Consider the following 15,705-nt stretch of genomic DNA (forward strand, 5'->3'; position numbering starts at 1 on the left):
ATCAGTAATGTCCTTTTTTAATCGGACAGTCGATCGCCTACGATTCATCTTTTCCTTAATAGGAAACTAATTTCATCAAAATCAATAATACACAAACGCGGACCTGACCGGATATTTTTCGAAATTATGTTTCCAACAAAAGTTTAAATAAAGAATTTTCCGATTTAAAACCAAACAAATAACAATAAATAAACGTTTCCCAAAATTTTGAACACATTACAGTTAAATCCAAATGTTTCACAATTTTTTAGCCGCCTCCATGCTGAAAATAACTTTTAAAATTAATTCGTATGTCTATTTTCTAGTGATAAACTCATATTAAGAAAGTGCTATAGTTTTGTCCACTATTTGATGAATGTATTTGTTAATGTAACGAAACAAAAGAAATAATAGAAAAAACCTTATAAGAAATCTTAAAATCTAACATCAAACCCAGAGATGCTTGTTAATATATTATCAGTATTTTTTTTTTTTTTTTTATAAATATTCACTTGATAAAATTTTCTTCATTATTAAACTTTTATAAAATGTTATGATATTTTAAAAATCAATGAAAATAAAAATCTTAAATAAATTATTAAAATCAAATGATCAAAACTTCAAAATGAAAATATTTTGAAAATACAAATTTAACACAAAATAAATCGAAACTATATATTTCAATAGACTAAAAAAACATGCTTTATTTCTTTAGTTTATTTCAAATATTGTTCTTTTAATTATTGATTTTTTTTACTAGAAAATTTAGTAAAATGAGGGATTTTATTTAAATTTTTAATTAGGAATTTCAAATGAATTGAGTTCGTTAAATATTCTATTGCATACTGGGAAACGTTTCAATTTAATGAATTTTTCAAGTGTTTTCATTGAAACTATTTTTTTCAAACTTTTAAGTATTTTTGCAAGTGTTTTCATTAAATATTTTATAAAAGTAATAAATTATTTTAATAAATTAAAATTGACAAATGAAAATTAAATAAATAAAAGCAAATATATAAAATTGTAAATATTACTTGTACTGCTGTTTTTTTAAGGGATTTAATTGGTAACTTTTTTTTCTTTAAATTAAGATTAAATTTAAAATTAATAAGTTGCAAATAATTAAAGTTTAAATTAAGGTTTAAATTATTTTTTTTCTTGTTTAACATGTAATCTATATTTTTCAATAAAAATAAAATTATAAAGGTTCATAACAATTTTTGCTTAGTTTTAATTATTATTTTTTTTTAATAAATTTAAGAAAATAACATTAACAATATAAAAAACTTGAACATTTTTATTATAATATTTTTATTTGTATCTAAATTGTGTATTTCTGATGTCTAAAGAGATTAGAGATGATTCGCCGATTAGTCGATGGGAAAAAATTAAGTATTTCTTTGTTCTTTAAATAATCTTGAATGTCTGTCAAATATAAAAACATTTTTAATTTTATTTGTAGCAAGAATCTTAAAATGTAAAATATCAACTCTGTTTTACAGTTAGTTTCTTTAAATTTAGGTCATACTTTACATAAACACTTTTATATAAGAATAAACCGACATGGCCGGTTATACTTAAATAAAGTAATTAAGAATACTAGGATATTCAACTAGTTATGAGCATAAAAATCATATTTAGGGCTCCGTTTGTATGGGGGATAGGACCGATTTCAATAGACATAGGCTTTGGTGAAATATAAGATCATGTATCAAATTTCACTGAATTATCTTCCAAAATGCGGCTTTTAGTTTGAACTAAAGATTTACATGGAGGAAAACCTTTAAATGGTATACCGATTGGTTCAATAATCTGGTGGACTTCTTAACATAATAAATGTGTTATTAAACTACTACAGGGAATTAAGCTTACATGCTGCTTGGTTATAAGTGGTGTCATGTACACTACATCAACCAAGGAAACGATGCTAGGTATTTCACCCACTGAAACATATATGTATGTATATATAAGATATGAGGCGGCACAGCCGCACGGCTTTTAAGTTTAGGAGAACTGACCAAAGGCGTTTATATGATATGATCAATGTATACTGGCTACAATAGAACTATATATTCCCAACATATGTTGGGAACTTTAAAACAGTATTCCCAAATAGAATGTTATGGTCAAACGGAATATTAGAGAAAATATCCGTAGGAATACGTTGTTAAACGGGTGGCTATAAACTGGGGAACAAAGTGGACCTGGGATTATATATTGAAGATCCCGAAGCAGTAACATAGTGACGTCTACCTAATCACAACAGTTGCTTCCAGACGAAAGTCTGAACAGTAACGGAATGCGTGAATTGGATAAGAATAAATATGGCGCGAACGGGGGTTAACATATTTACCGACAATCTGAAGGCAATTAGTGCGATATCAGGCGATAAGGTTAAATCTGAGACCGTACTGGATTGTGAAAAAGCCATAACCGAATACTCTTAAAAGATAAGCTTAGCACTCGGAAGTTATTGGCAACGAATGAGCGTATTTACTTGCTTTAAATGGAAGAGAGCTGGAGGTAGTTAACTTGCGTTATTTCTATTCTAATAAATATGGCGGCAACAGAGGTTAACATATTTACCGACAGCCAGAAGGCAATTAAGATTGAATATAAGACCGTATTGGATTTTAAAAAAGCCTTTTCCGAATACACTCAGAGGTAAGCTTTGCATCATATTAGTACCAGGCCCCTTGCTTGAAAGGCAAGGGAGCTGGAGGTAGTTAACCATTCGACGCAACGAGGGCCGAATTAAAAATATGGGTGAAAGAGTACCATAAGGCCTCTTGGAATGATAAAAAATATCATATAGGGTGACCCTAACAAAAAAAGGACGAGAAGTCTCCTCAAAATTAACAAGTCTGAGGTTAGAGTGATGATGCGTATTTCGAGTGGCACAACTACGTGTGGATTCAGACGAACGTAGAGGTGAGGACAGTGGGCACTTTCTTTGCCATTGTCAGACTTTCGTCCAAATTAGATCCAAATATCTTGGAAAACTAAGTTTCTGAACATTGGATGATAATACCTTCATTGATTACTATATAAGGTTTTTGTCTTTATCAAAAAATGTTTTCCATGAAAAGAAGCGCACAACAGGCCCGATATTTCATCGAATTTGATGTTTTATACTTTCTTCCCTATTAAGCTTGCCTAACCTAAGGTGTTTATAGGACCAATCTTTTTGTGTGCTACAAGCACCAGCCCAAATCCAATATAACCTACTCAGTATAGGATATACTAAATAGTAAAATTCTATAAAAAATTTGTGTTTTCTCGAACAGATCATTTTGAGTTGCGCCAGTCTTATAATAAAAGATATGTTTCAGAGAAAAATTTTCGATTGTGGTTCTCAAATTGTATTGGGCATGTTTTCACTAATACTATAAATATATGACGAAGAGAAGAGTTAATTTTTAAGATATTGACTATTGCAATACATTTGGATTAATCAAGTTACTAAAATCTGGTTCTTCTGAAGATCATTGAGACTCCAGATTTTTTAATTTTAAATCATATTATAAAGGAAATCTTTCGAAAGAAATCAAAATATGGATTTCCTATTGGTTACACTTTGTTAATATTTTCAATTGTTATAGTAATAGGCACCCTTCTTAAAATAAATTGGTAATCTAACTTAAACTTAAATTACTACCCTCTAACTGTATTAAATTGAACTTAGTAAAATATTTTATTTTCGAAGAAGATAACATGCCTTTTTATAAATAGTAATAAAAATTAAAAAGACATTATCGTAATTAGTGAGACATGCAGCATATTTTTCATTACTAGTATGAATACATTCACGATTTACATGAATGGTTGCGCAGCAGTGCAACAGACGGAATGAAAATTGCTAAATCAAACAATACTATTTTATGTACATACATGATTTCTTTAATTTAGCAGTCATATATACATATATATGAATAATTTATTTCTTTAGACATTGGCACTTTAATTTAAAGAAATTTTAAAAGACAAGACAAGATATATAAATGATTATTTAAAGAACTTTGAATACTTAGATTGCAGAATTATTACGATTGAAATGTTTTTTGTTTGGAAATTTCAGGGATGGATAGTTTTGTATTTGTTATTAGAAATGTTTTAGTATTTTGAATGCAAGAAAAACTCTCTATTTGAATTACAACTTGAAATGAAATGGAAATAAAAGACTACAGTTTTAATGAACATTATTAATTAATTAATTAGTTTAATATTTGCGTGTCTACTATGATAATAGGGCTGAATAATTGTTAAATGAGTTTTGACTTGAGTTTTCATTTTAATGGAATTTTAAGCAAATAACTTTTGGGTCAATTGATTTAAATACTTGTTGATAATAAATGCAATTTTTGTAGAACAAAAAAAAAAAAAAAGATCAAATCATTTCCAGGAGTAGAAGGATGGTGTGAAATAGGTATTTGTATATATTGTTCGTATATTGTAAATATTTGGGAGATAAAATAATTGATTGATAGATTGTTTTTTTTTTTGGGGTTTTCTTTTAAGGGTCAGTTTTTTATTTGATTGGTTGGTTGATTGATTGATTATTGATTATAATATTAAGAGTAATAATAGTTGTAATAGTAGTAGTAGTAATAATATTTCAATAAGATAAAGGAATTCAATTAAATAATTCAAATGGTGGGTATTGGCTAAACTTTAGTTAATCTAAAGTTTAGTGTGAGTTAAAATTAAAAAATTGTTACTACAATTAAAATTTCACTACAACTTCTACAAATTGGCAATATTATTTATTAATATTTGTATAATATCCATTTTTTTAATATTATTTAATAATGATTATTTAAAATAATTAATATTTTCTTTCAATTAATTATTTTATATATTTCTTTTCATTTTTTTTTTTTTTTGGTTTTAATCTTGTTGAATTTGTTTGTTTGTATTATAAATTCAACATGGTTGCAGCCATATTCATAATAAAAAGTTAGCCTCTCCTTATACTCTTTACTTCAGCGTATATTCCTTTGGGAGTGGCTAACTAAAATATTCATCTTTTCTTTTCGTTTTTTTTGCATTTCGTACGACACTTTTTTTTCGCTTGTGCAAGATCTGTTCAAGATTTTAGACTTAGCCACTCGTTAGCCAACAGTTTATTCAAATATTGACTGTCTTTTGACTAAAAACATCCCGGTTATAGTTAAAATCAACTCTAATTGTGATCCTTTATGATTGTTTTAATGAACGAATGAAACCTTATATTGATTAAGTTGATCCTTATTTGTTTGTTCTTTGAGGTTTAATGTCAGAATTTAGTCAAGAGTGAGCCAAGATTTGGAATTTTTTTTTTTTACTTTTGTTTTTCGATTAGCATTGTTAATGAATGAATTGTTGTTATTGTTAATAAAGCCCTAAGTCAATGATTTTATTTAATTAAAATATCTTATTTAGTGGCAAAATTTTCATTATGAATTCGGCTGTTGTTTTTATTTTTTTTTTAATTAATTTATTTTTTCTTGATTTTACATGAAGCTTTTGCTAAGCCAAGACGTACACGATGTCGTCAGTTTAATGCCATTATGTCGTTAAAAGTCCATTTGATTGATATGATTTAAACAAAATAAAAATAGCGAAAGGTAATAGATGTTGATTGAATCAGTTGTCACTATCCAAGTGAAAGATGTTCTTTTAAATGCTCTCAAAGTGAACATCGTTATTCAAGACTTAAGATCAATGGGACAGACAAACAAAATTTAAAGTTATTCAACGATACGAATCCTAGGTTTAAAGAACCATTATGACTTCTAGTCTTTTGGCAATATGAGATTCCTTTTTCTGGAGAACTAAGAGCAAAGGAAAATGAAGGTATCATGCTGTAATGTCCAAGGTCATAAAGTCCACTATGACTCTTTTAATAGAGAAATGTTTTGACATATTTGATTAGGATTTCAGAAAGAGTGACTTTATTCTTCTTTTGGCATTTGGATACTCTGAAAAACATATCCTTGATATGTAGAATTTTTACTCTGGGATACCGAAATTAAGTTTTTTGATATAATGATTATTTGTAAGACATGGACTATTCTCATGAATATTGTTACACTTTATGGTGTGTAATGAAGTCCATGGACATTGGTGTGTCTTAGCTTCCATAGACATTATCACACGCCATGACAATACTCAATTTTACATTTCTTACTATACATTTTTCAAAAAGTAACATGTTTGGGGCTTTTATGAATGTTTCGGACAAATATTTTCGCAATTTGTAGAAAAAAATCTGGTCTTAAATATTGTCTTTTAATGAGAAAATCAAGAGAATGCAGTCTCTTATGGGATTAAACATCAAGTTCTCTTTAAAGAAAACATCATTTGACACTCTATTGACATCGATACTAAATGAGTTTAAATTATAAAACGAATGTGAATTTATTTATGCAAATTTAATGGTATTTATGATCGTACGATAGTAAACAAGAGCAGTATAATCGGTTATGCCGAATCATTTCACGCATCATTAACAAATTTCTTACTTTAATAAATATTCAGATAAACCCCAGCTCAAGTTTCAACATTTTCAAGATTGTAGCAAATTTAGATAAAACCTGTTTGAACCGGTTTTTTCTTTATCTCGCCCATATGTTAACTACATTTCGATCGCATTGACACTGATTTTCACAATTTCGCTTCAGACAAACTACATAATTTTTTATAAAAATTATCCGATTCAAGGAAATATACGAAGTGGATCATCTAATGCACTGAGGGTTAGTATTCCTTATTGTATCAGATATGTTTTCGGATTGTATTTATATGATTTGTGTCGAATATTGTACCGTTAAATATTTATTTTGGAACGATTTATTAGCAATAAAGACTTAGTAGAGATAAACTATTATACATACATACACAAATATGTATGAATGTTCCCAGCAAAAATAAATCGAAGTACTTCCAAAAGAATAACATTTATCACCACTTCAAAAGTAGCACGTGAATATTTTTACCTTCTATGGAAGTGATGTTTAATGACTTCCGAAGAAGCGAAAATAAATATATTTTTTCAATGCTGAAGATATATATTTTTTGTTCTTACATTTTATTAGTTAAAAACATTATTTTTGGGCTTTTGTATTAAATGTGTCTATTTCCCTATATTATTTAGGTCGAATTAATTTTATTCTATAATGCTACAATTTCACTTCCAAATAACTTCCAAAAAAGAACATAAAAATTACTTTTTGAGTATAACTTCAGAAGTAGTGAATTTGGAATCATATAAAAAGGACATCCCTCCTATGACAAGCCTGTGTTTAAATCTACACTTCTGCAGGTCTTTTTCAGAACTTCCACAGAGTAAAATCTGCTTCTTTTTCGCTTCTTTGGGAGTTCTTTGTTTGCTGGGTTTGTATGCAATAAGATATAACTTTGAGCTGAAACTTTATCAAATTCTGAAAGAAATGCCTGTAGAATAATAATTTTAAAGAGATGCCGCTAGATTTTAAAATCTTTAACATGAAATTATAAAACACTACTATTCAAAATTTTATTCCGAAAAAGAAACCTCAATGTCTTGCCTTAGCAAAAGCTTTCAACATCAAGCATTTTGACAGCCAATGAAACAACCGTAAAAGAGTATTGCCAACGTTAAGTCGTCATCAAAATAAAAACAACAAAACGAAAGTGTGGTGAAATTATGCCGTGGTGACAATTGTTGAATTTCTTTAAAGTTTACTTAAACTTTAATTAAACTACGTTTAAACTGTCCCATAAGAAACTGACCCTTAATTTGAAAGAAAATATAAGTAAGAAATTGTTTTGATTGTGACAACTGTTTTTTTTAGATTTTTTTTTGTATTATTTGATTTATTATTTTTTTTTAATTTTTTTGGTTTGGTTTGTAATGTTTTCTGAGAAACTTACCATTTTAATGTCACTAATCGTCATAATACTTCGTACAAAAAGATTGATTCTGACTATAGCGGGACCATCTGTATGTATGTAAGTTGGTATATTTTTTGATTTTGAAAAGTTTTTTTTTTAATAATTTTTGTTTGTTTTTTTTTAATTTTTTTTTTTTGTAAAACAATGTTATATACGAGTTTGTATATAATATACATAGTATTTATGTATTTTTATATACAGCAAAATATGTATATAATATAGTATGTGGTAAGTAAGTATATAGTTTAAAATATATAAATAAAGAAAGGTGATAAGTAAGTATATTAATGTTTCAATTATAACTAATTTTGATTTTAATTAATACATAAGTATTAGATAAATGATTTATAATTTAGTAATAATAATAATAATAATAATTTTATAAATAAAACTACCTAATTTTTATGTTTGACCTAAATACTAATTTTTGTTGAGTATAATTAAATGAATATGCTAATAAGCCGTTAATATAGTTTTTCTTTTTTTTTAATTTTAATAAAAACAAATTAAAAATTGTTCTTTTGTTATATTTTAAAACATTGTTTTTTTATACTTAAAATAATTTTTTGACCAATATTTACAATATTAGTTGAATTAGATTAACAAATAAATTATAATTTAAATTAAATAGAAATTATATAAAAATATTATAAAAATTAGATTTTGCGAAAGTATTTTATTTTTAATTTTTTGGATTTTCTTAGTTACTAGTTTAAAGAATAAGCTTGGAAAATAAACGTTTTTTTAATAAATTTTCTTTTATTAAAAATTTAAGAAAAAAAAATAAGTTGTAAAATTCTTACCCGTTCCATTAATACCGGAGGGTCGTATTCTTGCATCATATTTGCCTGCACCTAAAATTTGATCTAAGACTTTTTTCTCCTTTTCTCGGAAATTTATTTTGGCATTATTAGCTCTGAAATTATGATAGGTACGAACGTATAATAAGTGTTTTTTTCTTTTTCTCAATATATTTTTGTGGTATTTTTTTGGGGTGTTTGGTGATGAGTTTTTAAAATTAAATTTGAAAAGTTTAAAAAACTATAATCGAGATTGTTCAGTAAGCTGGCGGATTAATACCCTCAAACTCTGGCCTTTTAAGCACATGCTTTTCTATGGCCGTTCCATGAATGCACATTAGAGATCATAGTAAGAAGCTCCTAGGCAAATGAACATTTTCAGTAACATTCTATCTTGATCAAAAATTTTGATATAACCCAGTAAAGATTTGTGGAGAATTAGTTTTCCAATTTTATTAATTTGAGATTTGAGTTTGTTCAGAACTTACAAAAAGTTTAATTGAAAATTTGGAAGTGATACATCGATACATAATGATCGTAACTAACTAGACTATGATCATATCTCTAAACATGAAAAGATCGGCGTGTTTAACTAATACAAAAGCCGGTTAATCTATTTCTTTTTAAAACCACAATTTTCGGTTTACATGATATAATCAAAATCTCCAAATAAAATATTATATAAGATTTTGCTTATTTTTCAGTTACTAAGCAAGATCTTGCCAGATCAGAAGTGTTTAAAAACCTTGAATTTATCGATATAATGATATTTCTGTTATAAAACTTGAGCATGAGGGTATTTTAGGGTATTTATTAGTAGTTGTTGGATAAAAAAAAAACGAAATTTTGAAAAATGTTCGAAAACTTAAAAATTTCAAAATGAACAAATGCTGCCAATTATGTGTGAGTGGTAGGTAGGTGGGTGTTTTTAATTGTTGTATTTTTTTTTTTGGAAATATTATACTGCCGCACTTATCATAAAGAAATTAAGCATATCTCGCATTGTAAATGAGTTAGTAAGAAATCAAGTGAAATTAGTTAAGTTGATATTGTGTACGAAAGTAATTAGTGTCTGTGTAGAAGAGATGTTTGAGTGGCAATTAAGCATTTAATTCTTAATTAAATGATGAATATTGTAAATTGATTGATTGTTGTTTTGTTTTCTGTTAGTACATTTTAGATATGCTTATTTATTGGTTTTGTAAATATGCAATAATTCCAAAATGTCCAATCCGACAAAAATTAAAAAAATTAATTAATTTGTATATGGTTGTTGTTTTTCCATAATTTTAAGTAACTTTATATAAAGCATAGTTTAGGGATAGTGTTTTAACTTTAAAGCACTGCAGGTGTTTTTTTTTTTTTGTTATATTAAAAATTATTCATATTATTAATTTAAATATTCTTTAAAATAAATTATAAACAATTTTCGTATAATTTTTTTAACACATGTAGCTACATTAATAAAACTATAGTGTACTTACAGTGATGCACTACATAAACTGGCAAAATAGAATATCGCCCAAAAATAATGACCGGTTCCCATTTTTTAGCTGCAACTGTTGCTGTGGTGCTGGTGATGTTTGGCGTTCAGATGAGAAAGCTTGAGTGTGTGGTTGTTTAGTTGTTTTCTTTGGTTTGAACAGCGTTTACTGAAAGTTTAAAATAAATAAATTAAATTATAATATAAAAGAAATGTTAAAGTAGGTTAGGGTTTCCTAAAAATTGGTATACGATAATTCTTGTATTATCTAAAGTAAATTTTACTTTATCTTTACAGAACTTTATAGTCTGAATCTTATTTTCTTTAATACTCCATATATTGAAATTTTTTTTAATTCCTAAAATTAATGAATACAAGAATGTAATCTGGTTTTCTTTTTAACTCAATTAAAAGTGTGAGTTCATGTCTGTGTGTACAATAGCCTGCTACTAAGTTTAATGGAAATTCTATGGATCTAGTATTAAACAAGTAGGAAAGTATAGTCGGGCATGGCCGACTATATGATACCCTACACCACTGAGTATGTTAAAAATGTGGATGATTTTTAATAATAAAGCATTTAAGTAGTTTACCTTAATTCCGAAATATTTTAACAATTTGTTAAAAAAAGTTATTTTCTAAAAGAGGGGTTATATGGGACAAGGGTAAATACACTATCGGACAAAATAAAGTGCAAAAGTGCTCATGCTACATTATTTTATCGAAAAATCTGTTAAATGATTATTGAATATGGAACTTTTTTTTAAATTCATTTAGTTTATATACAATGCTACAAAAATAACTATAAAACAAATTTATTCCACCTAAAATTTTTCTGTATAACATTTAAAATTAAAGTAAATTCACTTTTTTGTCGGACAAAATAAAGTGTAAATTTTATATATCATTATTTTAATTTTATGTATATCAAAATTTTTTATCTATTTTGGTTCTGATTTGAATATCTGGATCTACTCAAGTCATTTTTGTAATTATTTTACCATTATTATTCGCAATCGCTTTCACTTTCCCTTGCTTTCTCCCATACTATTATTTTCAAAAGAAATCCGTTTTTGTTCGCTATTTCAGCGGAATTTTGTGATCAATTGTGGTCAAATATTAATCTATTAGATTTAGGGCGATGCTCTGAGCAGGTCATTCAAATTTTTCAGTGTTTTTTTTACAATAATGTTTTTAACCTTAGTCGTGTGTTTGAAGTCATGAATCGGTTGAGGCATTAAGTCTCCCAAACCCATTTTTACGGCATTTATTTCCAAATTTTTATTAAATAAGCTCGTGAATTGCTCATTTGTTATTAGTTACTTCATTTTCACTAAGATTCTCGCTCTTAAAGTTGAATAATGTAACAATACCGATAGCCCTCCACCATAATATTTGAAACCTGGGGTATTGTTTTTTAAATTTTCACACTCATTGTCGACATTTCAAAATTTTCGGTAGAAATTGGGACTCATCTGACCAACTACGTAAATTTGATCTAAAAAATATGAAATTAAATACTAAAATCGAAAAAAAATTTTAAGCTTTTAAATATGTTGGTGAAAGATTGAAGGTATGGGTCAGTTGACTCTTCGTAAGTGTCCAATTTTTAACGTTAGGTGTGAGGAACCTAGGTGAAATTTATTTAAAAAGCTCCAATGAACACTATATGAGCATATTGCAGTGAAATCTTAAGATCAGTGCCTTCGAAATGGACTTGGGCAACTTTATATTTCGGCAAGATAATAAGCTTAAGCACTTGATAAAGTTAAAAAAATAACATTACTGTAGGAAAAATCACTGAAAATTGAAATAAGTTGCTCAGAGCACCGCCCTAAATCCAATAGATTAATTTTGGACCACAATTTATCAAAAAATTCCGATGAAATAGTGATCAAAAACGTATTTCTTTTGAAAATTATCATATGGGGATAGCAAGGGAAAGGGAAAGCGATTGCGAATAATAATGGAGAACAAAATTACCAAAATGGCTTAAATAGATACAGATATTAAAATCAGAACCAAAATAGATAAAAAATTTTGATATACAAGAAATTTAAATAATGATATATAAAATTTACACTTTATTTTGTCCGACAAAAAAGTGAATTTATTTTAATTTTAGATGTTATGCAGAAAAATTTTAAGTAGAATAATTTAGTTTTATTGTTATTTTTGTAGCATTGTATATAAACTAAATGATTTTGAAAAAAAATTCCATATTCAATAATCATTTAACCGATTTTTCGCTGAAAGAATATACATGAGTACTTTTGCACTTTATTTTGTCCGATAGTGTATAAGCCTATCCTTATAAATTTTGGTACATGGCTTTACGTATACATAAGAATTATGTATGCTGGATTTCGTGGTAATACTAGTGTTTATTAGTGAATTATTGACCTTCAAGTCATTTTCTGAAGCGGACTTTGTATGGGTGCTAGGGTCAAATAAAGGCCGATAATTACGAAAATCGGTAGTATTATTAAGACGATTTTTGTAGAGATACTACAATATTTAACATAATTATGAACTCAAAAGCCCTTTTCGGGGTGTAGGGTTGTATGGGGACTAGGTGAAATAATGGACCGATTTCAACCATATTCAATAGGCTTCGTCGTATGGTCTAAATTTCATCAAAATATCTTGAAAATTGCGACATGTACCTTGCGCACAAGGTTTACATGGACAGCCAGCCAGCTGGACAGACGAACCGACGGACATGGCTTAATCGACTCAGAAAGTGATTCTGAGTCGATCTTTATATACTTTAAGGTGAGTGTAGGACCAATATTTTTGTGCGTTACAAACATCAGCACAAACGTATAATACCATCCACATTATGTTGGTGTAGGGTATACAAATAGGAGTCCTCTTAGACATCAAAAAGCTTTTACTAATCTCGATCTTCTAAAAGTATACCAGGCAAGTCCTGGTAATAGCGTTAAGCCCAAGTTGTACGAAGTACCCCATAGGGCGGCGTGATCTTCCACACTATTTTGGCTCATTGTTGTTAATTTGATTCTTATTGAGATGGAAAATAGAGGGACAAAAGTTGTTGCTTAAGCGAACAATGTTGTGGTAGTTGTATAAGGAATATTTCCAGACAGGAATAGTCTCATCATGTGTAATACTCTGGTCAATAATTGGGCCATAAACTGTGGATTAGGGGTAAATATAGATATGTAAAATTGGAACTATTCAAGAATGCTAAATTTCTAAGAATTATACTGGACTCTAAATTATTACGGAAACTAAAGATCCAACACAGAGTTAAGAAACCAACGGTGACATACCTGTGGTAAGACCTTCTTACGTCCTCTTCTTACATTTGGATTTCTGATATGGTGGACTTCAGCTATAAATCATTTTATTGTAGTCTAACTACATAGCAATAACAACTGCCCTGAGTCCTTGAGAAACTCTGAACTATCGATCTTCATACAATGGACATCTCTGTCTGCAGTGCAGCGAGACTTAACATATTCGGATGTTGAAGGTCGAAAACTTACTGCTTAACCAATTATCTGACTATATTACCCCACACTGGGACTTTGATAGCGTTTTTAGAGTTTGAGTTACTATCAGGTATGAGTGGTGAGACAGGCGGAACTTCTTTCATTAAATTTCTAACACTACCACATCCTTCTTGGTCAGACAATGTAAAAATTATCAGTCAAGGCTGTGTCACCTGATATTGACCTTGAACATATACACAAAATTTCTACCCGAAAGTTCTTTATCTAAGTCACTCGGGGCGCGTGCTAGACCTTTTTAAGTCTACCCATTGGATAAAAAAGACCACCGTAAAATAAGGCCGTCGAGGCAGGTGTTCACGTAAAGCACATTATTATCTGACATTACCGAGGTTTGGGTCTCTACACATAGAGACTACTATTGAAAGGAAAAGGCAGATGAGCTAGCCATATCGCATTCTGCTTTGGTTATCTCGAACTCTGCTTTAGTAGGGATTCGTTGGGATTTATTAAAAGTTGTATTTTCAGGTTCTTTCTTCAAAAGGTTAAAAGTAGATGGAATAATCTGGAAAATTGTACAGTTTCCAAGCTAATATGACCTTCATTCAATGAGAAACGAACTAGTCAACTTATAACCCGAAATAGACGGAATATATCAAGATGGCTGGTAGTAATAACTGGACACTGGGTGCCAGGTAGACGACATGGGAATCAACGAATTCTGTCCAAGTTGCAAGATCAGGTATAAAGAGGAAACGGTTTTCCTGTCAAGATTTATAGATTCCTGGGTAAATACACTGTAACCAACCTTGGTAAATTATTTAATTCCATATTTATGTGTTGCAAATGGATAGAATTTTGAAATGATTTTCTAAAATAACATCCGGAAATAGCATCTACCTACATATGTTATAGCCGTAAAATTTGAGACTGTTTCTTTCACCATATAATTTGGAACTAGTCTACTGACCAAGTGAAAGAAATTATTAAGAATTAACTGAGTATGTAGTATGTATATCGGTGTGAGTGTTTCTTTTTTCGTGCCACTCAAAGAAATTACATACAATGAATTTTTAATTTGGTAAATGTATCTGAAAAGAAATATCAACATCGTCAACATCACAGAATTTTCCCCTTTTTCTATTCAGTTTTGTAACATTTTGTTGAACACGACACAAAAAGTGAAATATAAAGCTCAGTCATGTTGCTATAAACAGACTTTTTTTAAAGTGAAATTTATAGCGTTGCACTATGGGTAATATAGACAACTGGGGTAAACTAACTTTAAAAGTGAAAAAATATACTTAACTGGATTAATGCCAGTTAAAATGTATTTCCTAAATAAACAGTTCTGGAAAAATCTTAAAACGAAGCATGGAGCCGAATAAGGGCATATAAACCATTTGGGAAATTTTACAGGAGACGATAAAAACATCATAAAACTTTAAAATCGGCATTTTCCTACTTTTTTCACATATATGCATAAATATAACTCACATCTATCCCTGTGCTAAAACTCAGTACAAAATTCGAGTCACAACTTGCCAAAATTAATACTTCAAATTTTGCTAAAATGAAATAAGGGCATATATCCATATATTTTAGTTGAAAGTATATATAAATAAATGTTATTTTTATATACTTCTTAATTATTTTATTATATAAAACTTGGACAGCCTCAACATAACAGTCTAGAGCATTATTTGCTAAAGTTTCAAGGACATCCTTCATTATCCTTATAAGTAAAATTAGAAAAATCTTTAAATCGCACCTTATTGCGTTATTGTCAAAATCAGCGAACCACATTATTATCTTAGTTAATTATGAAATTGGATAGGACCTCTTTAACTAAAATAATCCGAAAATAACAAGATATAATAATTTTTTAAAATATAACTATAGTTATGGATATACGCCCTTCTTCTTGTCCACACTTTCATACTTAAATAATTCATTCAATAATAATCTTTTTTGCAATATAATTAAAAAATTAATAAATTTGAAATGTTTTCCAACCATTCTGCAAATTTGGTGCAATTAGAATTAAAATTTA

General features: G+C 28.4%; 1 protein-coding gene across 27 annotated transcripts in view; it reads right to left on the reverse strand.

The window, feature by feature from the left end:
- LOC119616170 (glutamate-gated chloride channel) overlaps positions 1–15,705 on the reverse strand; it is a 106,215-nt gene that overhangs the window by 41,014 nt on the left and 49,496 nt on the right. For 19 of the 27 annotated variants that reach the window (XM_037972478.1, XM_037972475.1, XM_037972461.1 and 16 more), the window contains 2 exons: positions 10,178–10,345; positions 8,697–8,809 (listed from right to left, as the gene is read on the reverse strand). In XM_037972478.1, the coding sequence (XP_037828406.1) occupies positions 8,697–8,809; positions 10,178–10,239 (175 nt within the window). In that variant the 5' untranslated portion in view covers positions 10,240–10,345. Of the gene's footprint in view, positions 1–7,872; positions 7,941–8,696; positions 8,810–10,177; positions 10,346–15,705 lie in introns of all 27 variants that reach the window. The other 8 variants (XM_037972469.1, XM_037972467.1, XM_037972457.1 and 5 more) reach the window with 1 other exon arrangement.

Source organism: Lucilia sericata, unplaced genomic scaffold (genome assembly GCF_015586225.1).
Source record: "Lucilia sericata isolate MDLA Ls3-8-SP2 unplaced genomic scaffold, ASM1558622v1 Contig000061F_arrow, whole genome shotgun sequence".
Taxonomy (NCBI): domain Eukaryota; kingdom Metazoa; phylum Arthropoda; class Insecta; order Diptera; family Calliphoridae; genus Lucilia; species Lucilia sericata.